This window comes from Crocuta crocuta, unplaced genomic scaffold (genome assembly GCF_008692635.1).
Source record: "Crocuta crocuta isolate KB4526 unplaced genomic scaffold, BGI_CrCroc_1.0 scaffold36, whole genome shotgun sequence".
Classification (NCBI taxonomy): Eukaryota; Metazoa; Chordata; class Mammalia; order Carnivora; family Hyaenidae; genus Crocuta; species Crocuta crocuta.
In genome coordinates, this window is record NW_027532203.1 from 18913738 (window position 1) to 18941537 (window position 27800).

At 45.7% G+C, this 27800-nt stretch overlaps 1 protein-coding gene across 1 annotated transcript in view; it reads right to left on the reverse strand.

The window, feature by feature from the left end:
* The window catches only part of SLC14A2 (solute carrier family 14 member 2), a 55727-nt gene that overhangs the window by 2502 nt on the left and 25425 nt on the right, over positions 1-27800 (reverse strand). Inside the window, exons 10-18 of the mRNA XM_077777595.1 lie at positions 13133-13255; positions 10912-10994; positions 10056-10215; positions 9137-9326; positions 8647-8775; positions 7425-7617; positions 3834-3981; positions 2620-2754; positions 1485-1534 (exon numbers count right to left, since the gene is read on the reverse strand). Coding sequence (XP_077633721.1) covers positions 1485-1534; positions 2620-2754; positions 3834-3981; positions 7425-7617; positions 8647-8775; positions 9137-9326; positions 10056-10215; positions 10912-10994; positions 13133-13255 — 1211 coding nt within the window. The remainder of the gene's footprint in view (positions 1-1484; positions 1535-2619; positions 2755-3833; positions 3982-7424; positions 7618-8646; positions 8776-9136; positions 9327-10055; positions 10216-10911; positions 10995-13132; positions 13256-27800) is intronic.

Genomic DNA, 27800 nt, shown 5'->3' on the forward strand with positions numbered 1-27800 from the left:
TCCAGGCTCTGAGCTGGCAGTCAGCACAGAGCCCGACGCGGGGCTCGAACCCACAACCGCGAGATCATGACCTAAGCGAAAGTCGGACGCTTAACCGACTAAGCCACCCAGGCGCCCCGCCAGTCATCTTATAAATGCCTGTGATCAGAAACAAAAGCCTCCTATTTGCATCGGGTCCAGTATCTTGCCCAGGGAAGGCACATGACACATAGTCACTGGCTGGACAGTCAGGTGGAAGGATGGGTACAAGAATGGCAGGAAAGCCTGGAGCACACAGGAGCCGCAGAGACTGACTCCATGCTCTGGTTACCTGCCCGTGCTACTGATGGCTGACCATTCAGCCCTAGCTCTTAGATTCCCCATGGTGGGGGCTTGCTATCTTAGTGTTCTGTTCATTCAGCATTTCTTGAGCACCTATTATATGCTGGGTACTGCGATAGGTACTAGGGATAAAGACCAGAATACGGCCAGGCCCCTGTTCTGAAGGAGCACATGGGTTGAAGTTGGAAGGGGAAGAATATATACAAGTCTTGTCACCAAACTGTACATCAAATGTTGTAGCAGAGGCATGTACAAGATTCACCGGAGCCCAGGGGAGGATTTAGTCCACTGGGGGACATAGGATGGTGTCAGGAAAAGCTGGTTCTATTGCTTAGAAAATTCCTTCCTATTCTAAGTTCCACCTGCCCAATTTCACTAAGGGTGAGGAAGGGATTTGTGCAGGTGTGAGTAGAACGCCCACCTTCATCCCTACCTTCAGGACGACTGGGACTTTTCCTGGTTGCTTTTATAAAATGTGCCCTTGAGCCCTTATCCAGTGGGGGAGGCATCAACAGTGGGCTGAGCCCTGAGGACTCTGCGCTGGGCCATGGGTCCCACCCAGTGTACGTGGGGGCTGGGCTGGCCGTGCAGCTCCTCCTGTCTCAGACACCACCTCACACGAGGGCTCAGACGAGGAAGGGGTTCTTCGACTGGTGCATGTGCGCATAGCTGCCAGCTCTGGCTTCTCTCAGGTATTGCTGGGGCTTGGCTCCCTGTCTTCCCTGGAGACTTCTCTCATGACCCCCTCAACTCCTAGTTGCGAAGGCCCAAACAGAGATATATAGTGGCCCATATGCTAGTTGGGCAGTTGATCTATAAACATACAAAATAATGAAATAATAAAAAGATTTAAATCTAGTTCTAGAGGGTGATGATGATGCAGCAGAAAGAATTTGAGTTACAAGATAATGCTCTTCAAAGTGTCCTTCTGTAAAGAGTCCCACTAGCCCCCCGACGATAGCGTCTGATTGACCAATGTTGACCTTTAACCTTGACAGACCCAGCTCCTTCTGTCTAGCAGGTGCTGAGGCAAGCAGTGTGACTCGAGATGAGACGGATGAACTGGGGAAGGGCTTCCGGAGGACAGGTTTGCACTGGCTTTGGGGGGCTGACGGAACTGGGGGGAGGGTGTTGAGGCACGTTCTTAGCCCATGCTGACTCACCACAGACAGCACGTTGGCCAGCGCAGCACCCAGGTAGGCCGCGAACAGTGCTGGGGAAAGAACCAAGAAACAATCCGGTAACTGCCGGTGCCACAGGCTTAGTCTACATATTATCTGCCCAGACATTTTATGCCACACATGCCATCTCTCAGATTAAAATAAAACTTGAATTACGTTTCTATTGCCTGACAGCCTTGAAATGTGTTAAATTCCAGGCAAATGCCGGCACAGCTAAGACAGCAGATGAACTTTGTTAAAAAAGGGCCAGAATGGAGCGGTTATGGTTCTCTTGGGTCCCACCACGTTGCATTCTAGCAAAGGAACATTTAACAGCATAAACCATACATGAAAATTTTACTATATAGCCAAGGCAAGTGGATCCCAGAACTCCCTACTGGAATATTTCACCGTGAGTTACTAACATAATACGGGTTTCCAGGGAGGAGCAGCATTCTATAACGGCTCGTCTTCCCGGCTCTGCCTGCAGAGGGCATGGCCAGGCTGGCCACTGGGAAGAGCCATGTGCTGGTAAGAGGTGATGCTCTGTGAAAAGGAGCAAGTGTAATTGGGCTTTGTTTCTGACCCTCAGTTTCTCAACCGAAAGCATCCCAATTGTCCCTAAAATATTAACAACAGCAAATCTTTATTAGAGAGTCACTGAGCACCCGGCTGGTAGTCATCTGACTACATCCTTCAGCATTGCTATAGCGTAAGCATTATTTGGAAGTCCTAATGACCAGTATTTGGGTGCTTAAAGTTAATTGCTACATCTCATGTAAATCACCCAATTCTATACATAAAGATTAATTTGAGTAAGGGTTGCTCTGTTGGTTAGCTCCCATCACCAGCCAGGAGAGTAGCAATCACAGAGACAGCCCATGACCAAATACCAAACAGCCACCATCTAAAAATTGTCTTCGTGTGTCTGAACACTTTGTGCTCCATGAAAATAGTTTTTACTGTGTGAATCGTTAAACAACCATTCAAAACAGTGTTGGATAAAAAAATGCTTTTGTGGAGCAAACAATCCTCTGTTTATCTCTGGAGGATGCACAGAATTTTCAGTGTGGATTACCCCGCAGGGACAGTCAGAGGTGGCGCTGAAGGTGCAAAGGGAACTAGTGACGGGCCCTACCGCAGGCAATGGCCAGGAGGTGGGTCTGCCAGGTGATGACGTAGAACATGCCTCCTATGGCGATGCAGGCCAGTGTGCTGTTGAAGCCACACAGGCCAAAGTAGATGGAGTCCAAGGGCGTCGCAATGGTGAGGGCTGCAAGAGAAGGCAGGCATCAGTGTTGAGTTTGGGGGGTGGGTCTCATGCAGCTCATCTGCCCTCCCTGAAAGCCACCACAGTTCTCAAAGCCCAGATCATTCCTCTGAGGTATTTATAAAAAAGAACTTGATTTTATTCAGTGAAAAAATAACTAAAGGAAACAAATGGCCATAGAGCCACATGAGTATTAGTGGTGATGCTGTTATAGACAGAAGAGAACTAAAAGAAAATTTTTTTTAAATGTCTTATTTATTTCTGAGAGTGAGACAACATGAGCAGGGGAGGGGCAGAGAGAGAGGGAGACACAGAATCTGAAGCAGGCTCCAGGCTCTGAGCTGTCAGCACAGAGCCCGACACAGGGCTCGAACCCACGAACTGTGAGATCATGACCTGAACTGAAGTCAGAAGCTTAACTGACTGAGACACCCGGGTGCCCCAGAAGAGAGTCTTTTGAATATAGACTCTGCAGCCTTTTAAAGCAGTCCAGAGAAGTTCCTTCCCCTGCCAAAAAAGAGGACTTTTCCTTCTTTGTTGATACTTGTTTCAGAGAGAGAGAGAAAGTGCATGAGTGGGCAGAGGGAGAGAAAGAGAGAGAGATAGAGAGAGGGAGAGAGAATCTTTAGCAGGCTCCATGCTCAGCACGGAGTGGAATGTGGGACTCTATCCCATGACCTTGGGATCATGACCTGAGCCAAAATCAAGAATTGGACGCTTAACTGATTGAGCCACCCAGTTGCCTCTTCATTGATATCTTAATGTTCTCTAGTGGAGGATCACTCCTTAAGATAAGACTTAAAATTTAAACATCACTGGAATTAACCTCTCCAAACTTTAAATTTATACTAAAGTGTAAACGACTAACACCAAATCCTTTCAGGAGGGCAGCTTTTGCTCAGAAAAGCATGAGAGCACTGGCACCCAAAGTAGGGAAATGGTACAATGGAAGGAGGGAAAGTTTGTAGGAATAAGTGCATGGGGGGTGGGTATCGAAGACACATGTCACCATTTTCTTTGGAGCTGACTCCAGACACTAACATCTTTATGGCCATTAATATGGCAGAAGCAGTGACACTAACCTGCTAACATCCCCATGGTGGAGCCAATCGCAGCATGCAAGCAAATGAGAGGTGACGATATGAACAGAGCTATGAGGAAGATGCCTCCAGTCCAGGGGTTGTCACAGCCATACACCTGGCCGACTCCAACAGGGATGGCTCTCAAAAGCTGTAGGTGCAAAGGATCACATGCAGTTACGGAGGCAGAAGAGACAACTTGAACCTTGGCTGGAAAAGATTTGTGCCAAACCCTATACACCCACATTTTGCAACAGGTTTCTGAGATATCTTGATTCAAACAGGTTAACTCTAAAAGGAACACAAGCCTTACTGTTTTAATCTTGACTTCTTAGAACAATAGGAGTTTAGGGTGTTAAGTTTCCTTTCTTTAGAAACATGAGTGTAAGGCACTAAATCCCCAAGGAAGAGACACTAAAAACTTTTCAAATGAAGGTTTTATTCATTAGAAAAGTAAGAGATGTCTGATCAAAGTTGGGGTTTAAAAACTTTCTTGTAACATTAAAAAAACCCTAAAATTATAACTAGAGGGCTAATCTTATGTGAAAGAGTGGTCCTTTGTGTTTCCAAGAATAAGGTGTCTGGGAAGGTGTGGTCACATTAGTTTGGTCTGGGTGAGCAACTGGGCTGGTGTCCACAGAGGAATCCTTGAGAAGGTGGTATCATGGATGTGAGCTTTTCATTGATAAACCAAGTAAATGGTGATGGAGAGATGAGTCCCTGTTTGCATCAGGCCTCCATGTACCCCAGGGGATTGGGGCCTGTCTGCAAAGGTAAAGGGTTTGATGAGGCCTGGGTCTACTGCCTTGTGGGCACAGGACGTGTGTCCTGGAGTTCCAGAAGGATCCTGGGTGTGCAGCCTTTCCCAGCAACTGGCATTGGGTCCTATGGTTTGGAAGGTTGGCAAAGGCCCTTGGGCTAGGAAAGTGCGTAAGGAGGGGGCTATGGACCAGGCAGGTACACTGGGGTACGTCTCACCTCATAGGCAGTGAGCTGAGGAGAAGCTGAGTCCTGGGGCGAGGGTGTGCGTATATGAGGAGGGGGCAGCTCTTCTCTCAGCTCATGCCCGTGGGGTGGGGGGTGCAGAGATAAGAGGACGCTGAAGGGGCCTGTGGGTTGGGCTAGTGGGCTAACCCTCCAGATTCTGTCTTCTGTTACCCCAGGAACAGAGAGCAGGGTGGGGGCTCTGGCATTACCGTGTGGGTCAGGGTGAGCAGGTGGGAGAGTTTCATACAGAGGCAGTTGTGCTGGGCAGTTTAGTCCCAAGCTGGTGACACCCTCTAGGGGGCCCTCCAGTGGCCAAGGAGCTGAGGAACTCATGGGGCTTAAACATTGTTGGGAGTTTGAGACCCTCTCTCGGACATTTACTTGTTTCCCCAACACTCAAGGTTCTCATGAATGGTCAAAGACAAAACATATCAGTCCTTATTATAATTCATTTAATTGACTAGAAAGTTACTTCCTTTATAAAATTAAAAAAAATGTTTATGTATTTTTGAGAGAAAGGGAGACAGAGTGTGAGCAGGGGAGGAGCAGATAGAGAGGGAGACACAGAATCTGAAGCAGGCTCCAGGTTCTGAGCTCTCTGTCAGCACAGAGCCTGATGCGGGGCTCAAACTCACAAACTTTGAGATCATGACCTGAGCGAAGGTGGACGCATAATTGACTGAGCCACCCAGGCCCTCCTAGAAAGTTACTTCTTAAAATGGCAACCACCAAAAATTGAATTTTTCTTTTCTTGGAACTTGGGGGTTCTAAAATATTTGAACAGGATTTCCTAGTTGTTTTTAATTTCTGCAAGATTTCTAGGTATCTTTCTATTGAAAATGTGGCATGGAGAATACAGAATGTCTTAAAGTTGCCTTTCCTAACATCAGCTCCCCATAGTCAATGGGTTAGAGCCATTGTGCCTTCAAGAGATATTGCTGGGGTAACTCTCAACAATAGCTAAAACATGGAAAGAGCCTAAGTGTCCATCAACGGACGAATGGATCAAGAAGATGTGGTTTATCTATACCATGGAATACTACATGGCAATGAGAAAGAATGAAATCTGGCCATGTGTAGCAGCATGGATGGACCTTGAGGGTGTTATGCTGAGCGAAATAAGTCAGGCAGAGAAGGACAAATATCATATGTTTGCACGTATAGGAGGATTAGGAGGAACTTGACGGAGGAACAAGGGGGAGAAGAAGGGCGGAAATGGTGGGGGAAAGGGAGAGAGGCAAACCATGAGAGACTCTTGAATGCTGACAAAAACTGAGGACTGATGGATGTGGGGGGGAGGGGGGATGGGCATGGAGGAGGGCACTTGTGGGGATGAGCACTGGGTGTTATGTGGAAACTAATTTGACAATAAACTGTTTGTAAAAAAAAAAAAAGATATTGCTGGGGTAAATACCACGAAAGGGAAGCCTACGGAGTGAATTGCCAAACTTTTCTCACCTCTGGCTCATGAGGGTCCTCTCTCACACACACACAGAAATCTACAAGGATAGGGGCACCTGGGTAGCTCAGTTGGTTAAGCATCCGATTTAGGCTCAGATCATTATCTCACAGTTCGTGGGTTCGAGCCGACGTGGGTTCATAGGGCTCTGTGCCGACAACTCAGAGCCTGGAGCCTGCTTCAGATTCTGTGTCTCGCTCTCTCTCTGCCCCTCCCCTGCTTGCACTTTCTCTCTCTCTCCCTCTCTCAAAATTAAACATTACAAATCAACAAACATGAAGCTAACACTAACACGAATATTTCTCTTACTAAATAATGTGTCTTAGTGTAAATTTTCAGTCTTTCTACCATGCTGTGCTGTTGTATACTATGAAATGCTAAATGAAACTTGGCATCATTATTTCTGAAAGGTCCTTCTACAAGCCCAATTGGCTTTGTGGTTAGATGATGAATTGCCAATAACAATTCATTGTAGTTTACTGTAGTAAACTGTAGTTTACTGTAATGCAAAGCAGGAGAATCTCAGAGAAAATGTCTTATTAATTACCTTGGCAGACTTCCAGAGGCCAGCATTATATACAAAATACTTGTAAAAAACATTAAAACTTCTGATATATAGATGTTTCTTAATGGAGGAACACCTGCACTTTCTGGTGCGGCCATGCCTTGGAAAGCCAATGGAATCAACTCTGGAGGTTGGATCAGAGACTTCAGCTGCCAGGTGCTTGTGTGACATGTTTGCCTTTAATGGTTCAGTGAGATTGATGGAAGGAAGTAGTGTAAGCTGGGTGAAAATTGGAAGAAAGCATCAAAAATACTTTTTCAAAAAGGAAAAGGGAAAGAACCCAGGTCTAGCAGAAAGGAGGCCAGAGTGCTAATCTTGACTTTGCTCTTCACTAATTAGCTGTGTAGACCTCAGGCCTCAGCTTTTTCTGCTGTGCTATGACAGTGTGAGACCAGAAATAGTCCTAGAAAGAAAAAGGAAAAGGGCAGGGGCTGATGAGCCCACATCAGGGGCTGATGTGTTTCCTGTTGTATGATTGTTAATAGTCATTACTCGTGGAAGCTTCTGATGTGCAGAATCAGCAGATGCCACTTCAACATCACGCTTGCACAGACGCTGCCTTCTCGCTTTCTGTGATACCTACCAAGGGCACTTGGACCTCTGACCAGGTGATGTTGGGCACAGAGGACGGAGGCTGCAGGAGCACTGTGGGGAAGAAGAGGTTGTAGTGGCCGGTGGCTGCCAGGTACAGGGTCACAGCGATGTTGAAGGGCAGCGTGAAGACGGGGAGGTCCCACTTGCTGAAGATGCTGCCCAGGGCACTGGAGAGGACGGGACTGCGACAGAAACACAAGAAACTCTGTTCAAGAAGCTCTGGCCCTGACGCTAGACTGAGCAGGAGTAGGGGGTCCCTGGACTTTCCTGAGGAAGAGCAGCCTGCTGGGTATGTTGTCCGAGCCTGACTGGCCCTGAGCAGGTCTCCCCCGGGCCCCCTCCCTGGGCCTGGTACAGGGACAGGGCAGATGCCCAGCTCCATTTCAGAAAGAGGGAAGACCTAAGGCAAGGAGTCACAGGATTTCCTTGACGAGTCATATAGCTCCATGCTCAGGCATGAGGAGAGAGGACAAGTTGGGGAGTACCAGGGAAGGGAATCTCATTCATTCATTCATTCATTCATTCAACAAATGTTTGTTGAGCAGCTAAGAGTACCAAGCCTCCAGCCAGGGTGTCCTATGATTTCTGGAGGTGAAGGGGAACTGAACCTAATCCTCTGAGGGCTCTGTTTGGTGGCTGGTCCTTCAGCTCACACTAGGAGATAGTCTCAGTCTGGTCAGCGGTTTCAAGGATGGAGAAAAGCTGGATGGGGGGGGAGGCAGGAGGAATGAGAAGGTTTCCAGAAACTGATAGGAAGCTGTGGGGTGGCTCTTCACCTTTCTCTGGCCTCTGACTGAGTAGGACCAGAAACCCTTTTAGGTCTTAAAAAATAGTAAAGAAGGGCTCCTGGGTGGCTGAGTGGGTTAAGCATCTGACTCTTGGTTTTTGGCTCAGGTCATGATCTCACAGTTTGTGAGTTCCAGCCCCACATCAGCCTCTGTGCTGACATCATGGGGCCTGCTTGGCATACTCTTTACCTCCCTTTCTCTCTGCCCCTCCCCAGTTCATGCTCTCTTTCTCAAAAATAAGTTAAAAGAAAAAAAAAAAGAGTAAAGAATGGTCAGTAATGTGAGTGTCCACAGATCATCTAGCACAACTGTGCAAGCTAAATCAATGCCACCTTAAAACTGAGTTTCAACAGACAGTTGGGGAGCTGAGATGAAAAGATTGGCAGCCCTTAACCCCACCCACAGCCTCAGGAGCAAACTTACCAAGACATGGACATAATGATGACGGGGAGCAGAAGCCACCAATAGTAGTCGCCCTTGTCTGAGAACACAGCTATCAGCAGCCCCACCAGCACCCCGTTGTAGCCGTGAAGTCCTGCTGCAATGGCAGACCTGTGAGAAAGGAGGGGGGCTGGTTAAGGGGGGGACTCCCCAGGGCTCAGGAGGGCCACTGCCTTCTTGGTTTTCCTTCTGACTTAGATTTTCCTCAGCTGGGGCCTGACTGCATACATACCTTCAAGCAGATGGCCCCTCTGGGAACGGGAAGGGAAGACATCAACCCTTTGCATTCCCCTGGACAGTGTTTAGATGTTACCAAATAATCAGAAATGGTTGTTTTTAGTTATTAGTGTCCTTATTCTCAGGAGTTTCTGAGCTTGGAGGCCAGCAGTGAGGAGATGGGAAGGTGGCGAACAGTCCCTACAGGAAGTGACCTCTGGCCTCATGCTCGGACCCTGGGTCTCCTAGAACTTACCTGTCCTGGCTCAGGATGAGGGCTGCCAAAGTGGACACAATAGTGCCCAAGCAGCCCGAGATGGCCCACCAGGGGTTCTGGACGAAGAGGCCAAGGACGATGAGGATGCCACTGAGGGGGTTGTTCACAAACATCACTTGTGACGTGCCCCGGAGGACCCAGTCAAGGAACTGGAACACTGGGGATTTGTCTAAAATGGAACCAGGACAGGGTGTCAGTCAATGCTCGGGTGTGCTGGCCCTGGGGGAGGCTCCAGTGGGTGAGTGACAGGTGGGAAACTCCGTGTCCAAAGTAGGTTCACAGGGCACCAGCCCCTACTGTCACCTGCCCCAGAAGAGGGTAAACCAAGAACGCATGAGGGTGTTTGACTGCCCAGAAAACTCTTCAGACTCATTGCCATTGCTGGTTGTGTTTTTCAAGCAGTGGGGATAAGGTACCTTGAGCTATCTGTGCCCCTGTGAGAGTGGCAGGAATTTTCAAGAAGACACATCCAAAAAGAAAATTCTCTTGCTGCATAGAGGGTGTCAAAGCCATGGCCTGAGCCCTGGGAAGATCCTTAGAAAGAACTTATCCAAATAGTAGTTGTAATTCTTTCAGGATTTGTTCATAGGGTGGGCATTATTTTAGAATGCTGACTCTAGAATCCCATGCCTAAATTCCCAACTGCAACACCCTGATGGGATATTTGCCAGAGCACAACTGGTAATGTTCAGAAATGAGAGCTCACACACTGACATATATTGTATTCATATCCCAAGAGGCTGCATGTCTGTCCTGTCAGCAAAACCCCTGTCCCTTCTAAGACACCAAAATGGCAATCAGTGTAGTCTATTAAGAACTGTGGTATTGTGTCTTCTGGGGATGGTTGTAAGTTACACTTTAGGGATAGGGTCAAGGGCTTTGCTCTCAGGACCTTTACCTTTAAGCCCCTCGCCACACTCCTTCATCTCCCCTGTGATGTAACTGAGGGCTCTGCTGACTCTCTTCCCACTGGCGGCCATGTGACTCTGAATCCAGGAAGTCTTGGAAATGTTCGCTTCCACCTTTATCTCTGTGCTCTCCTCCATGGTGTCCAGATCCTGTCCGGAGACAAGAGACAGAAAGACGTTCCCACATCCTGTGCTTCTCACCCTGAGAGGTGACATTTGTGCTTGCTCTAGGGCCAAGCTAATGTTTTCATTTGCATTTAGAGAAATTGCTGTTTAATCATCTCTGTGTTTCTTTAGACTAGAACACCTTTTGTCTGTTTGACATGTTACCTGATTTAATATGCCCAACAACCTTGCAATACAACAGGACACTATTTATCCTCATTCTGTGGATGAGGGCTAGGGCATGGATGGAAAGTTCTCACTGGCAAAGGTCAAGGTCAAACAGCAGAATTGATATTTAACCACAGATCTTTAGACTCTTTATTTAAACCATTACTTCTACTATATCACGCTCTTTCCTGGAGAAATTATTCCACCCCCTCCCCAGCATGTCTAGTCTTTAAAATTTAACTGTCCATAAAATTAAACACATAAAGATTCTGTTTTTGAAAATTGGTATCAGCTTGTTTCCTAAATGCTTGAATGCCAGACTTAGAGGAAGACAGATAACTAATTCAAATAAAAGGGATATGAAATTTTACAAAGTAGAATATGAAAAATAGACAATTTTATCCCAGGTAATTATGTTTCTGGAAATGTGAATTCAAGAGACATCTTTTCCCTAATCTGCTGCAGGTTCCATGTCTGTAGGACCCTGCCCCATACGGGCCACTCTTTACTCACCAGCAACTCAACCGTGGGCTTCCGGTACTGACAGGGAAAAGGGTCTTTGGTTTGCCTCTCCTGGTGTTCGCCTTTTCCAAACACTGGAGTTGAAAGAAAGCACATCATCAGTTAGGGCACCTCTACCCTGGTACATTAGCAAAAAATTCTTATGGCTGAGATAGAATATTCAGCATTTCCTATTCCATTTGAGGAAGCCCAGAACTGTGGTTTCTTGCAGCTGGAAGTCTCCTTTTCATTTTTATTGGTCACGAATACATTTGGGCTCTCATTTTAGGTAAAAAAATGTACATCCTCATGTAAACAGGACACTTTACAGGAATTTAGGGAGTTCAGAGACTCGACTGATCTTTAGTTGAGAGCCTCTGATTTAGCTCAACCTCTATATTTTTTAGATGAGGAACAGCACCCTGGCCATGGTCCCCAAATCTAGGACTTCTTCAACACCACATGAACTTGTAGGTGTACAAAGAAAGGAAAACTTGGATGCTATTTCTCCCAAAGCCATGCGCGTTCTGGGTTTGAATTTAACTATGACTCTTTCCAGCTGAGGATGACCTTCGACTGTTCTGGTCTCTCTTTTTTTGATGTATATCTGGAATTTTAGGAATTTTAGCAGCAATTGCTGGTTGGATTAAGACAAATGAAGTCCACGTCATTACTTGAAACAGATTTTGGCATGTTATTGTATTTCTAAAAAACTCTTGTAAAGTGGCTGTAAATGTGGTTTTAATTATTACCAGATAGTTTATTTTTAAAGATGACCAATTTCAGTAGGGTTTTATGCATCTTAAAAGAAGGCTCTTGGAAGTTTTGGTCTTGGTGCTTTGGTTCCCTCTGGTGGTCAACTGTGAGGATGGCAGGCTGGGCTCTGAACACCCTGTATTTTCAGACTGAAGTGACCATTTCCCCTGCATTCATGAGCTTTCAGGCAAGCTAAGTGCTAGAAGGATGCACTAACGGCATCAATGCCCACTTTTGAAGGTGCAGGGGCTGCAAATACCAGTGTGGTTGGGAAGTTACACTATGCAAGAGAAACAAATTAATTTTGGAATCTTTGAAAGAGCAGGAGCAAAGAAGAGTCCTCTAGACATTGAGACCAGGGGTGCGGCATCCTGACGGACCTGCTGCTTGTGTGTGAAGCCCCCTCTATCTGCTGTTGAGCAATTTGCATAAAATCCATGTCTCAGGTTCCTTTGCACTCTCCGCTAGTGCCCCCGACCTCCTCGGCCCTCAAGCACGGTGATAGAGGATGTTTGGAGGGGGATTGTTAACCCTTCGAAGAAAGCCACACAATCTTCCTTGACATGCCAGTGGCACCTGTCAAATACAAACCCCTGGGCTAGAGGGTTCTCGCGCTATCTCAATGCCCTCTCCACCTTGTATGAGGTTTTCCTACACCACCCCAGGCCTGTTTCTCTAGTATGGCCACTTGTGGTAAGAAACAATGAGGCTTAGATGAACAGGTGCAAGAATGTCACTAATGCATCTTCTGGGAATCATGTGGTTTGTAAAAAGGACACTAATGAGTCCTCCCCCAACTTTGTCCCTTGTCAGTTGTGTGTCTTTAGGTAAGTTGGTTCCCCTCTCTGAGATTTAAGGGGCAAAATTAGATTGCCCCGTTGCCCTGGCTCTTCACATGGCTGCTTTTGCATCTAATTTGGGGGGGGGGGACTCCTTGTACCCCTCTTCCCCTGACTCCTCCCTGGCTTTCCCACCTGCTCATTTTTGGGTGCCCTCTGGACCTTCCCCTCTTGGCCTTTGGGAGCCCCCTCCCCTCCATGGCTCTCCATATGTTTCCTTGGCCTTGATATCTAGAGCGCTGCTGTAGATGAAAATTTCACTACACTTCTTGTAGCTAGATAAGTGGCTCGTGGCTTGGCAGAAGTTAGAATCTCATGGGGAGCTTTGAAAGATCCTTATGTCCACCCAGGCTAGTCCCCAGATGAATTGGATTAGTGTCTCCAGGGATGGGATGCAGGCGATTCCAATAGGCAGTCACGGCCTATAGAGTGGGCTGCCTGTCTCAGTTCCAGCATCCCCCTATTCCTGGGAGGGCACGGACACTGGGGTCATGGCTGCGGTCAGAGGTCGGGTGTGGTAAGAATAAACCTGGCCCTTGTCGCTCTCTCTACTACACTATGAAGTAGGTACTGCCATTGTCCCCATTCTAGAGATGAGTAAACTGAGGGCCCAAGAGCAAGGGGGAGGCAGTGCCCACCTTTGCTTCTCCTCCGAATGGATGACCACTCGATGTGGAACACGTTCCTGGGCTTGGGGGGCACGGCCTCCGAGCCCTCATCGGCCTTTGGGCTTGTTGTGGTTGGTTGCTCCCCACCGCCACCTGGCCAGGGGCAAAATAAGATAGGTCAGTGTCTGCCCTGGCCTGTACTCAGTGACAGCCAGGCAGGCAGTGTGGGAAAAAGCACGTGCAGAAGCTGGAAAGGCAGGAGCGACATGCTCTGAAGCTGCAGCAGTAATCACATTGGTGTCTGCATGGAGTACCTTGTGCATTCCTCCTGCTAGAACATCCACTTCCTTTCCCCACAGAAGCCAGATCACAGACACATGTACATGTCAAGAGCCAGTCTGCCTTATTTCTCCAGCAAGGAACTACTCTAAGACCTACTTAATGGGGCCTTGGCCAGAGTAGATGGTGGACCTGCGCTAGCTGCTGTGCCTGCGCTTCAGCTGGTGCCTTGTTCTCCATCTGTAGCAGGGGGTGTGTGTGGGAGCTCCTCAATCCTGGCTGCCCTTTCAGACCACCTGGGTGGTTTAAAAGATGCTGGAACCCTATCCCGGGCCCATTAAAAAAATTAAAATTTTTAAATGCCCATTGTATTTAAAAGATGGCTCCAATGCGCAGCCTGGGTTGAGAATCACTGATCTAGGTTCTTACTAAAAATGTGGTCCTGGGATCAGCATCAAACTCATCTGGGAGCATGTTATAAATGAAGAATCTCAGGTTCCACTCAGACAGTCAGGATCATAGTCTGTCCTTCAACAAGATTCCCCAGGTGTTTCTGTGTACGTTAAAGTTTGACAAGCACCAGTCTATGGAGAGGTAGGGAGTCTGGGGCTATGATCAGCTACATTAAACCCTCTGCTGAACTTTATTATTTCAAATTTCCACACATAGGGGAGCACAGCATGCTCCTCACTTGGGATAGGGTTTCTCAAAGCTGGGTCTGATAATTGACAGCATCAAGTCACCCTGGTGGCTTAAAGGAATGCACGCTCCTGTGCTCACCCCACATTGATCAGCGGAGTATTTGGTGGTCCCCAAGGTATGCAGTTTTAACACATTCTTTAAAATATTTTAATGTTTATGTATTATTTTTTTGGGAGAGAGACAGAGTGCAGGGGGAGGGGCAGAGAGAGAGGGAGACACAGAATCTGAAGCAGTCTCCAGGCTCTGAGCTGTCAGCACAGAGCCTGACATGGGGCTCAAACCCACAAACTGCAAGATCTGGACCTGAGCCAAAGTCAGACGCTTAACCAACTGAGTCACCCAGGTGCACCTTAACACTTTCTGCTTGGAGCTCCAGTGGACTCTAGAGTTAGATGAACTAGTTGCTACTTGGAGGAGTGAGTGGTTTGGAATAGCACTTGGGCATTATTATCTGCACAAGTGGAAAACTGAGGCTTAGAATGCTTTCTGAAGCTGACCTACAAACAGTGAGCCATGTGACTCTCAGCCCCCAACCTTTTTCTCTGCATCTTTGCTGCTCAGAGCTTGGTTCTTGGGCCAGCTCCATGGACATCAAATGCAGACTCCTGGGTCCCATCTCAGACTGACTGAATTGGGATCTTTTTTTTTAACCAGATTCCCAGCTAACTTGCGTGGATACTGAAGTTGAGGAACTGGTCTAGATCACACTGCTCACATAAAAATGGCTTTAGCAAAGCTCAGAATATAGCAAGACCAACAACCAGAAAGTATGTGGGGCATGTATGAGCAAGGAGAGGGGTTTCATCTTTACTTTTAGAATGAAAGGTATAACATGCAACCTTGCCCATTTCCTCTAGGCTCAGGGTGGGGAAGAAACTGTTTCAATATCCTGTCTGTGGGGCAGCATTGGGCCATAGCTCCCCATGCTGGAGAAGCCCGCCCTCCCCCCCATCCCATGGATTGGACACACCTGGAACATCAGCCTGCCATAGGACACCAGTGCAGACAGGTTTTGCGCCAAGGGACAAGGACTGAGGGGGTATCATGCATCATCTGACAAAGTGGGGCATTCTCCCGGAGCGCCCATCCCAAGTGCACATCTGCCAGGCTGGAAGGGCACTTCTGCTTCTCGTGCCTCCTATGTGGAGTGCCGGCTACCCCAGCCACCCCTGGGTAGAGCAATATTTTGCCTTAGCCTCCTAGACTGAGAATTGCATACAGCTTCAAGATCACAATCTACCTGCTGTGTCCAGAAATATCAACTCACCTAGGCCACACCGTTCATTAATCACAGCACAGCCAGGAGTTGCTCCCAGCTCTCCTGATACCCAACTTGAGGCTCTATAAATGGCTGCAGAAGGTCTGGCTCGCCTTCCATGCCCTGGCCCTTTACTTTTAGCATCCCAGATTCTGCTACCTGCTTAGGTCCCAGGAAAGTGGGGTAGGGCCCATATTACTATGTGTTCTTAGAGCTGGTGTCCCAGTCACAAAAAGCAGAAACAAGAAGTATCTTTCCTTCCCTTATTTTGGTCTTTATTTAGGGTGAGCTGGGGAGGAGGCACCAAATATGACCTGACACAGGGTTGGCTCTGGGTCTCACATGGGTATTCCTGGGGTGCTGGGCTGCAGGGCACCTGGAGGGCAGTGGCCCTTCCAGCTGTGCTGGACAACAGTTGACAGTGAAAAGCGGGAACATTGCCACCAAGAAGACTGGAGATAAAGTAACAAATTTCCCGAGGCTGTGAAAATACTTAAGGCAAAGGGGATAGCAGTTTATTGCTGCTTTTGGGTCAGATTCTCAGGACTTTCATAATGGATAAAGGCGATTTCAAGAATATCATGAACACATCTATCAAATGTTCTGGAAATAAATGTTCCATTGATGTGGTGGGGGAAAAAAGAAAATGGTAACACTGGCCAGGAACCAGTCACTCATCACAGCAAGGCGTTTTTCAGTGACAGTTTCCCCAGTGCAGGCATGGCTCTCAGAAAGAAATACACAGAACCCATAGGCAGACCTTGCAAACTCAATCTATAGAACAATGGCAGATATTTTGGAGGGATACTCTCCATTTCTTTCTCATATTGTTATGAAGACAAGACGAAAGGCTCTGGAAAATAATTTTGCGGTGCTCACATATCAGACACCTTTTTAGTAAGGCCACTTCCCTCGGATGGCACTTGACCCTCTGCTCCAGGCAGGAGGGTCTTGGTCCTGGTGTGCACCTGGCATTTATACCTGCCTGCATGGACTCTTAGTTTGCTAAGTGTCAATTATGTGCTCTTGTCTGTCACCTTCACAGGATGGCAAGGTCCTTGGAAGCCCGGGTTATACCCAATTGTCTTGGCTCCCCCAGCACCACCATAAGCCTGGTATTCTGTAGGCACTCAGAAGTATTTGCTGAATAAATTAATGAGGGATAGTTATACTACACATTTAGTCTCAGAATGGTATAACAAACAATCATTGGATATTTCAGGGGGTGAACTGTTTTTTAAGAATAGTACATCTTGGGGTGCCTGGGTGGCTCAGTTGGTTAAACATCTGACTTCAACCCAGGTCATGATCTCACGGTTTGTGGGTTTGAGCCCTGCCTTGGGCTCTGTGCTGACAGCTAGCTCAGAGCCTGGAGCCCGTTTCAGATTCTGTGTCTCCCTCTGTCTCTGACTCTCCCCTGTTCATGCTCTCTCCCTCTCTCTCTCAGAAATAAATAAAACAAACAAACAAACAAAAAAAAGGATTGTAAATCTCATCATAATTGTTAAATGCTTGATAAATATTGAAATAAAGGTGAGAGTCTTTTATTGGTTGACAAAGTTAATAGTTGAGTTGTGCAGGGCTTTGCAGGTTATAGGGTAAGAGCTGCTTATTTTCCATGGTACTTGGATACAAAAGGGAAGTGATGGTGATAGAATCCTTGACCATCTAAGACCAACCAGCCAGAAACCCAGGAATCCTGTGAGAGTGGCTGGAAGAACCCAGTTAATGAGAGAGAAGGAAATAGGTCACTGAAGACAGAGATCATGCTCAATGGGATTTGTTTTCAATAATCTGCATATCACACAGGTTCCTTCTGTGTGGCCACAAAGCCTTAAGTAGTTCGGAGGTGGGGCTGGGTATTCTGTAGCCCAAGAGTAATTTTGTTCACAACTCACTTTTTCTGCCCCTAACATCATGACATATGTAGAAAACAGTGTGTGGCATGGTGCAGTAAACATTATGTTGTTTATGGCCAGAGGGCCTAGGACCTCGGACTTGGGTCCCGCCAGGCCCACCTGGGCCTTATAGGGCCAGTGGTTGCTCTTTCAGCCCAGCTCTGTGTGTGCTGCTGCACAGGGTTGGAAAGCTCTGTCCCTGATAGCCTGTGGGTAAACCTTTGCGGCTGAGTAACTCCTCAGCCTGCCTGCCTCATGTAGGAGCCGTGGCTCTCCTTCTCTGACAAGCTTTATTAAGCATCCCAATGCATGTAGCTTCACACTGCCATGTCAGAGACATTGTGTCTGCCCTCGAGGATTGCCACCATCCTGTGTTTTTATAGGCAAAAGTCCAGCGGCACTTTCCTCCCTTTGACTCACAGAAGGAAAGAACAGTTATGAGCCACAGTATTTGTTCAGAAACACTCTTTCTGGAGAGCAAGCATCCCAGAGTACTTATGCCTCTACTGACGTCGAACGTACGGAAAATGTCAACCGTTCAAATGCCAGGGTTAAAAAAGATTTTGTAGAGGAGACTACCTGTCAAATACAATTTTGAAGCCTACTGTAATTTCTTTGAGAGGAACTAAGCAAACCCAAACCATGTATGACATCGTTCAGAGGAGGTAAACTGATCTAGTTCGTCTTACTGAAAGTCAATCTTTAATCAAGCAGGCCCATGCCTAAATTGTTTCTACAAGTTGTCTTCCTCAGATTTTAAACAGGTGTTACTGTCTCCTGCAGGTGGATTGATGCCATCCATGCATCACTTACAATGTCCAACATATGGAGCATCTGGAACCTACCATCAAAACCCATTTGTTACCCCTCCCAAAGCAGAAGTTACCACCCCCCCCAAAAGTTACCCCCTCCAAACCCACCTGTGTATCATTCCATCTGTGACACCAAATAAAAGGCCAAGGAAAGTTCTGGGCCATTGTACACCAGCTTCTTCCCTGGTAGCAGGTTTCCATATTCCCTTGCCACATACCCTCTTCCTCGCCCCCCTTCCATTATCTATGGCAGACATAGCTAATTAGTCATAGCACTCTCTCCAAATATGTTCCAAAACATCCTCAGACTCCTTTTTAGCACAATTCTCAGACAAGTAATGCTAATTAGTTAGAGTTGGCACTTAAGAGTAAACTCATTTTCTCCCTCTAGCCTTAAAGGAAGGTGTCGATGCTGTACAAGTTTGAGAGAAGGGGTATATTAAGGCTATGGTGTTAATAGCAAGCAGAGGCCTGGCTACAGGCACCTTTAAGCCTCACAGGGTAGCCTTACCTCAGCAACGTCACCAAAGCTCACATCGTTTGGTGCCAGTTTTGAAGAAGATCACATACCTTACAAGGTTGTCCATTCTCTGACAAGATAACTTCAATACACTGAATGTTCCTTATGGGATGGTTATCTGTCTTCCAGAAACATCCACTCTCTGTAGCTATACATAATATGTCTACAGTAATCTAAGAGGGCTGTGTGAGAGAGGAGCACAGGAGATACAGGTTGTTAAGCTGGGATGTTAAGATGTTTGTAGATACTGGGATGGTCTAGTTGAATTGGCATGTCTCAGGAACGGGTACAGGATCCGAGGAAAGAGGCTGAGATGCCCGGATCAGGTCCCTCCACAAACGGCAGGTGGAATCTGCCTGGGAAGGAAGTTTTCAAATTTACTGCATTAGCTTCCCACACTTCAAGTCCACAAGGTGCTGCCCTAGGAACCATACTGATGTCAGAGTCATGGGTCACTAAGTTGTGGAAAGGATGACAAATAGTGTGAAGGCTCACCCAGTGGGAAACTAGTTCAGTAAGGGGATTTGAGGGTGGATGGATTAACCTGGTTCCATGACCACATGAGCAAGAGCTCAGAGCTATGAGTTGGGACCCTTGGACTTCTGTCCAGGCTCATCTGGACAGGTCCTTGGACAAAACATGGCTTCTTTATCTAGAAAGTAAGGGCTTTGAACTATACCTATTTAAGAGCTCTTCTAGCTAGAAGCTTCCAGAATCTAAACTCTCTTTAGAATACTTAGTAACATTGTCCATCTTAGGACAAGCTTCTCCAGACACCACAGCTCAATAGAAGAAAGGGATGAAAAAGATCAGCCTTTCTTTTTTGTCTCTTCCTTTGAAAAGTCAGATGATCCTGTTGGCTGGGGTGGGGGTGGGGGTATCTATGGTTCAGTTCTCTCCCACAAGACTTCTTACCTGGGCTCCTTTGGATGTCTTGCACAAGGCTGGAGGAATCTAGACCATCAGGATGTGGCAAGAAGCTCCTTTCAGACTGAGTGGCGTGTCTCGTCCTCAACTCCGGATGCCGAACTCTTCCCTAGACCTAAAGCCCTCACTTCCTGGAGCCCTCCTGCCCATCCCCTTGGTGGCCGTCTGTAAGTTCACTTTGCATCCCTGATCCTATGCCTGGCACACGCCTTCCAGTTGAGAAAGGGTATCATGGGGGAGGAGGGAGGGGAATGTTCCTTCTGTAGCTTGCTCTCACTCCAGCCTTCCTGACAAAAGATTACCTTCTACACTCCCTGAGGAGGACTGGCTCTGGCTACCATGGTTCCCTCACCTGTTTTGATCAGGCAGGTTTCCTTTAAAGGGGCAGACCGAGGGATTGTGTTGTAGGAGCTTCCCTGTCCTTCCTCAATTACTCCTTTCATTAGAAATTCGCTCTAGCACTTGCCTTTAAAGTAATCATCTAAGTGTTGTCTCCTCCGGGGGCCAATTTGCCTTCCAACCTCAATAAACTCCCTTAATTCCCTGTACAGGCAGGGAATGGGCTGGGGAACAGTATTGCCATCAGCATCTTGATGGAAATTTCTGCATAGCCCAATACTGGATGCCGTCTTTCTGGTTCTGTGGAAAATTTCAGACCTGTACTCCTTCTGATTTTTGCTGATGGGGGTCCCAGGGACTCACCACGAGACCTTCTCAGAGCAAGAAGGGTATGACCGAACTCCTGCCTCCAGAAAGGACTTGAGGTCTATATATTAGAAAAGATGGCCCTCCCACATCCCATAGGGCTGTGGGGTCTGGTGGGCTGGAGTTTGAGGAGGGGGGCCCAATCTAAACATGTTTTGTTTGGCTTTGTGGTATGATGGGTCAAGCATCACTCTCCCCACCCCTGCCCCAGCCAGCCCCAGGTTTGTGTACCTCCCCGCTGCACCCCCACCATGCTCTCTCTCTTTCTCTCTCTCAATGATGGGGTGTGAGGCAGCCTACCCAGGTTTACAAACAAAAGCTCACACTGAGGAAATTAGCTACACCTGAGTAGACAATCTCCCCACTGACGTCAAAGGCCCCCTTCCCACCATGCCAGGTGTTTTAGAATTGCCAAAGAGGGGTCCAGATCACGGAGGTCCTACTGAAGGAAAGCAAAGAGGGGAGGAGCCGGCGGGCCTGACATTCCAGGGGCAGGTGTGGAGCTGACTAGAGATCAGTCCCCTGCACAGGGTCCTTGCTTTGGTGTTGCTAGTTCAGGGCCCATGGATGTCTGCCAATGACACTTTTCCTTGTCCCTCAGCTGGCAGGTCTTGGCTCAGCCCTGCATGTCTTATCTGTTGTCCTCTTGCTCTGTTCTTTCCTGAAGTTTCCTGAACTTCTTGTGGTGTACTCCCTCCAGCCTCCTAAGCATCTATCCACCCTAGAAGTGACAGGAAATATGCCATCTGAGTACAACATGTAACCGGTTTGAAAAGACAGGAAATACTTCTCCCTGAGGAGCCATTCAAAGTTCACATGCAGCCCACGAGCCAAATTAGACATGTAGAGTATGTGTCATACACACTAAGAGTGGGGCAATCAAGTGCTGTCCTCTAAGACAGAAGATCAAAATGGAATCTTGTCCCAGATGGGTCTTACTGAAGGCTGCAGCTCAGATACCATGGCTCCCCAAGACATCTGTCTATGTCTACAGATTATTTCCTTCAAGGTGCAGTCAGAATTCACATCAGAACTAAGTTTTCCTCACAAATGTCATGGCTCCATTCAACTCCACATTTCCAATCTTGTGGAGGGAGGAGGGATGCATTGACCACTGGGGCTAAACTTGGAGAGGTCAGGTTTTTCCAGAATAGGCCAGAATTTAGGTGGAATAAATGCATGCTGAGCTAGATGTTCTCCAAACAGCTACTTCCTTTACTTCATTCTGTTCCAGCAGCCCATTCAGCTGTAGGAGGGGGCTGGGGGCTCCTAGTTATGCATTTACAGAGGGTAACAAAGACTCTGCTAGCAATTCCTCATCTCCCTCCTTGGGGCCTTGCAATTCTAGTTTCACTAGGGACAGAAGTGTTCCCTATGGATTCTTCTATCTTCTCTGAATGGCAAGAGGCGGGAAAGGCCAGACAAGTAAAACAATCTCACATTAAAAGTGAATATCTTTCAAGTTGCCAAATGAGACTGTGGTTTATTGAGTAGAAATCATACCCACACTGAAACTGCCAAACTCTTAACTAGTTTGGATTATAGCTATCCCAGACCCTCACAACCTTTATGACCCAAGGAAACAAAGCTCAGACTCATATAGGAAGCATAAACAAACTGGGGCACATGGGTTTGATGTAACCACAAATACAGGCCATGAAGATTTGAGTTTCCAAATGGGCAGATCTTAGAAGACTGACCCAAAGAAGAACTCCCTGAGAGGGAAGAGTGATAGGGGAGAGCAATTCAAGGACAATGCACAATTGAGTGACGTTGGCTCCTCAACTTGCATCTGCACAAGCAACTATGTTGAGCATTTTGGTAAACTAACCAAGTGGCTAAAGGTCAAGCTATAGGAAAAGCTCTAAAGGCAACAGTGGTATGCTTTTGGTACATTTGATCTCCATATGCTTAACCTTTTGCCATCTCAGTGATGCTTATTTCTCATTCCTCTGTAGGAATTCAGGGACAGAGTATCACAGAAACTATTGTTGGAAGAGAGAGACTACATATTTCATCTGGTCTACCCCCACCCAAAGCAAGCATTGCCAACAGGTGTCCAGCCTTGGCTCCTGAACTGCCAAAGCAGGGAACTCAGGGTCTCACAGGACTATTTCTCAGGCAACTTAAACTGAGAAAAAGCACCCTGCTCCAGTGATTCAAAGTCGGCCTGCTTATCATTCCCACTTAGTTATCCTTGTTCTACACTCTAAAGCAGTGCTGAGTAAGCTGACGTCTTCCATGTGCATTACCTCATACTGCAGATAGCCATGGCCCTCGCCATTTCTTTTCTTCTCCAAGCCAAATATAACAGTGCCCTCACCGTTTCTGATGAAATAAGGGGGCTTAAGCCCTCATTCATCCAGCTTGGCCTCACCTCGCATGTCCTCCATTGCCAAAGACTCTCTCAAAGTATGCTACCCACTTATTTCCTTTGTACTTTCCCCTCCTATTCCTATTTCATCCAACCTATTCTCAGAAATGACTCCTTCAACCTAAGATGCAAATGATTGATCATGCTTATCATGTTACCTTCCCAGGATTGTTTATATTTTAACAGGTTCAAAGCCCTAAACTGAAGGGACGGCTGGGAATGTTTGGGCATCAGCTAACAGCAAGAGAGAAGAGACAAGGCACAGAAATCTTCCTGGGACCCTTAACTTCTTTCTTGCTATTTTTCCTGAAAGAAGACCAAGCCAACCAGATAATTCACTCAAAATAATGAAACTGGTGCTGTGAACTTACATGACTTAGGAAATCTGTGGTGTTATCCTCATCATCACCTTAGGTGAGACTACTCACCTGGCCAGGCAAATTCCCATAAAATGAATTCCTTGAAGGCAGGAGCTGGGCTGATTCTTTCCTGGTTTGTTGTCAAGCAGAGACCTGAGTAACATATTAATAGTTCCTCATACATGCCTTCTGGATGAATGAGTGAATGAGGTCAGACCCCAAGGCAGAATTTCTATGGGTTTGGCTCATGAAAATTGGCAAGTGGCCTTGGGCACAACAACAACAACAAAAACAATATAAACATACGTGGGGATTGAAGTTTGGCCCCCATCCCTAAGATTTTCTGAAATGAAACATATTTTTTGAGCTAAAAAATTCGACTTATCTCTTGAATTGAAGGAAAGAAAGGCTACTTTTGGGATTTGAATCAGTGACCTGCAAGATCAAATGGAAGAAATATCTCAAAGGAAAGCAAAAGTACAAATGGTAAAAACTGTGAAAGAGGTAAAGCAACTTGGACAGAGGTCAAGGAGACTGAACATGTGGATAACAGGCATTCTAGATATAGAAGAAGGAAAGGATGGAGAGAGAGTAATAATCAGACAAGTGTTAGAAGAAAAGCTGCTAAGCTGAGGAAAGACTTGAGTTTTGCAGATTGAAAGGCAGGACTGATGAGACAAGATACACATGTATGCTTTACTTAATAAAATTCCTGAAATCCATGGATAAGGATAAAATCTTACAATCTTCTAGAAAGAAAGATCAGGTTATTTACAGAGGAAAAAATAATGAAATTGACATCAGAGTTTTTATTTATAATACTTGAAAGCCAGAATATAAAGGGAAATGGCCACAGAGAGCTGAAGGAAAGGCTGGAGCCCAGGGAATCCCAGCCAAAATGCCATTCACATGCAGGGCAAAGAAGCTTTGTGGACGTGCAGAGTCAGAGAACACGTCACCCATATTCTCTCATATTATTTGAACAAAACACTCAATATTCAAGCTAGGGTTCTAAACAAGTAACAAATGGATCATAACAAAATGGGAAGGTGAAGAATAGAGGAAACAGTGATAGAAGGTAACATGCCCACTATACATAGTAAACTCCAAATTGACAAAGATAGAATTACTGGGAATGTGGGGCATAGAGGCCAAGTAAGGATTCTTGCAAAAATAAGAGGTAAGGGGAAAAAACTGAAAACGATAAATGATCTTGGCATAGATCCAGGGATGGGTGATACTGGAGGAGTAAAAGTGTTGTAAGAATAGAGGCTTAGGGGGGCGCCTGGGTGACTTAGTTGGTTAAGCGTCCGACTTTCGTTTAGGTCATGATCTCACAGTTTGTGAGTTCGTGCCCCGCATCGGGCTCTGTGCTGACTGCCAGCCCAGAGTCTGGAGCCTGTTTCAGAGTCTGTGACTCCCTCTCTCTCTGACCCTCCCCTGCTCACGCTGTCTCTCTCTCTCTCCTAGAAATAAATAAACCATTAAAAAAAAAAAAGAATAGAGGCTTAGGGGAGGGGAATAGTGAAGGTGGTATATGGGCTTTAGTTCCTCAGGGTGGGGAAGGAGTACTGGAGAAAGGGGAAATCTTGTCAGGGTAAATTATTTCGCATCTTGTTTTTATATAATAATAGAGAGATATACTTTTGATCATGAGTGCTGGGAAAGAAGCTGGAATGACTAGTGAAATGGAAAAGAATGGTAGACCTTCCAAATGAATAAAGGGAAGAAAGAAAAAGATAATATGATCAAATTTGCAAAATGAGGAAACTTTAAAAGCAAAAGCAGTAATAACAAATAAATAGTAAAAAATAAAGTAAGGTGGAAGAAGTAAAACAAGCATATTACTTGATGGTTACACTAAGTAGGAAGAGATTAAATTATCTTATTAAATTACAGAAACACTAAGATTAGGTGAAATACAAAAAACATTGCTAAATGCTATTTTTAAGAAATACAGTTAAAAAAATGATAAAGGCTGAAACAAAGGGATAAGAAAACACTAGGAAGAAAGTAGGTATGGCAACATTGATGTCAGATAAGTTGGAATAAGGTTAAAAGCATGAATGAAGATAGAAATAGGTAGCATGTGATAGTAAAAGATAACATTTATGAAAAACTGATGACAATTATAGTCAAAAGGCACCAAACATTGTAGCTGCTAAATATCTGAGACAAATGTTATATAAATGCAAAGAGAGTTTCATGAAAGTATACAATTATAGTTAAATTTTAAAACACTTTTCAGAATTAAGATCCTATAGACAAAAAATAACAAGTACATAGAACTGAATGATGCAATTAATAAATCAATCAATTTAATATGTATTTCCTTCTAATCAAAATTTGCATTTTGTTATCTCCAAAATCAATCAAGTACTAGGCTACAAAGAGAGATTCATATAATTTTAAAATAGAAGTTTTACAGACCATCTCTGCTTATAATCTAATAAAACAAGATATAGAAAAATTTAAAATATCAAAAGATCCCAAGTGCTAGAAATTAAGCAATACATTCTTAAACAAATTTTGGACCTAAGAGAAATCAAAACTAAAATTACAAACTATTCAAAAACTGATTAAAGTAGAATACTTTATTCCAAAACCTACAGTACACAGCTATAGCTGTACTCAGGGGGCAATTAATAGCCTTAAAAATGCCTTTGTTGTTAAAGGAGAAAGATCTAAAGTGAAGAAACTTCCCATCAATTTTAAAACATTAGAATAAAAAGAAAATTTAAATAAATCATGGGAAAACAGGAAAAATAAATCAATAAAATAGAATACAAACCAAAATTGTAGAAAGGGCAAATGAATCTCAAACTGCTTCTTTGAAAAAGCCAATAAAATGGATGAACCCCTCACAAACTTGATTAGAGAAAAGAGAGAGCAAAATTTCCTAAGATTGGAAAGAGAAAGGAGACAGAGCCATAGATACAGGACAGATTGAAATTATTGTATGAGAACATTGTGAGTAACACTATGGCAAAAATGTTTTAAATTTAAAGAAGATGCATTATTACCTAGCAAACAAACTCTTATGTTTTGACCAAGAAGAACTAGAGAATTTGACTATGTCAGTTATCATAAATGGGACTGAAAGATGAGCTGAGATTGATCATTTAAAAATACAGTGGATGGGGTACCTGGGTGGCTCAGTCGGTAAAGCGTCCGACTTCAGCTCAGGTCATGATCTCACACTGTGGGTTCAAGCCCCGCATGGAGGTCTGTGCTGACAGCTAGCTCAGAGCCTGGAGCCTGCTTCAGATTCTGTATCTCCCTCTCTCTCTGACCCTCCCTGCTCACGCTGTCTCTCTGACTCTCAAAAAAAAAAAAAAAAATACAGCAGAACAACATTGTTTCATGGCTGACAGTGGAACTCTTCCATGGAGGAGTAGAGATGGAAAAGCGGGGGTGGAGGGGGGATGATGAGATCAGAGGGAGGAGATGAGAAGATCTGAGGAGGGGATGGTGGAGAGAGAGAGGGGAATATGATTGGAACACGTCAGGACAGCACCTTCTCTACTGCCTCTTGCTGCCCAACATTATTCCTACTTCATGCCTATTTATGTTCAGCTATATTTATGTCCAACTACCATTTGTGCACTCAAAAGCTGCTGCCTGGAGTTTAGGGTGATAGCAGCAAAGCAGCTGGTATGTGGACCCCAAATCTCTTCTCCTTCTCTCCTGGTGGCTCACTCCTGTGCAACCTCATGTTGGTGGTAGTGTCTCTGCTGTTAAGGCTCCTGCCCCTACTCAACCAGGGGGTCAGTGGGATGGGAAGGCACTGGTGAAGTCAGGACAAGGTCACTGCAGGGAATTCTTCAAACTCTCTACTACTATTTGGGCTACTTCAGAAGACATCTGGGCATCTGTTTAGGCCCATGAGCAGGGTGACCTGCATGGGGCTGACTTTTCTGAGAGGGGTGGGGAATTTTCATTTCTGCTCCACCCTTCTCCATGCTCATGAGAGAGACCCAGCATCTGCCTGCCAGACTGGCTTAATAAGATTTGTTCTGCTCTGGTAGGAGCCTGTTTGACCATGTTTTTGGGAAATACCATTGATTTTCTGCCTCTTAACCCCAAAAGATGTTGTTTTGAGGACACTTCATCACTCCTGGACAACATCTCTTGGCAAGAATTCAGTGATTCACAATACTTTGTCCAGACAGTTCTTTCTTATTTCAAATTAGTAGATGTTTTCCTATTTCTACATACATATCTGGCCATCCTGATCATAGTGTATTATAGAATTTCTGAGGCCCTCTGGTTTTTGCTTGTTGTACTTTTTCCTTTTCCTGAATCACTTAGCTTTTATCCATGTGTTTTCACTGAGTTTAGCAGCTGGCAATGCAGTTAACATTTAATTTCTACAGGGGTAAAAGTGGGAACTTGGGAGAAAAAAAACCCCAATACTTGTGACCCAAACGGACCTTGTTAATGACAGAGACATGGGGTGGGAAAGGAAGGGACAAGAAGAGATACTCTTGTCCAAGAAAACTGAAAGTATTTTTATATATATATCCAAAATACTGGAAGTATTATATATATATATTTCCTGTCCTGGAAATCCAATACAAAGCATAGTTAAGACACAGCTCCCATCAGATCCAGTTCTTGGGGGTGGGGAGTCTCCTGGGCTTAAAGGAAAGGAAAGTAGGTTTCTAGGTGCAATTGTCCATAATGAATGAACAGGTCATCTGTTCCTGTCATCTCCTGTTAGAATATTTTTGGGGTGGGTTTCCCCTTCCTTTCGGGTAATTGAGCCCTGCCTGGAAGCCTGGCAGGGAACTGAAACCCTGGCCTCATGTATCCCAAAATGGCAGGAACCCCTGGCCCTTATACTACCCTCTTCCAAGCTTGG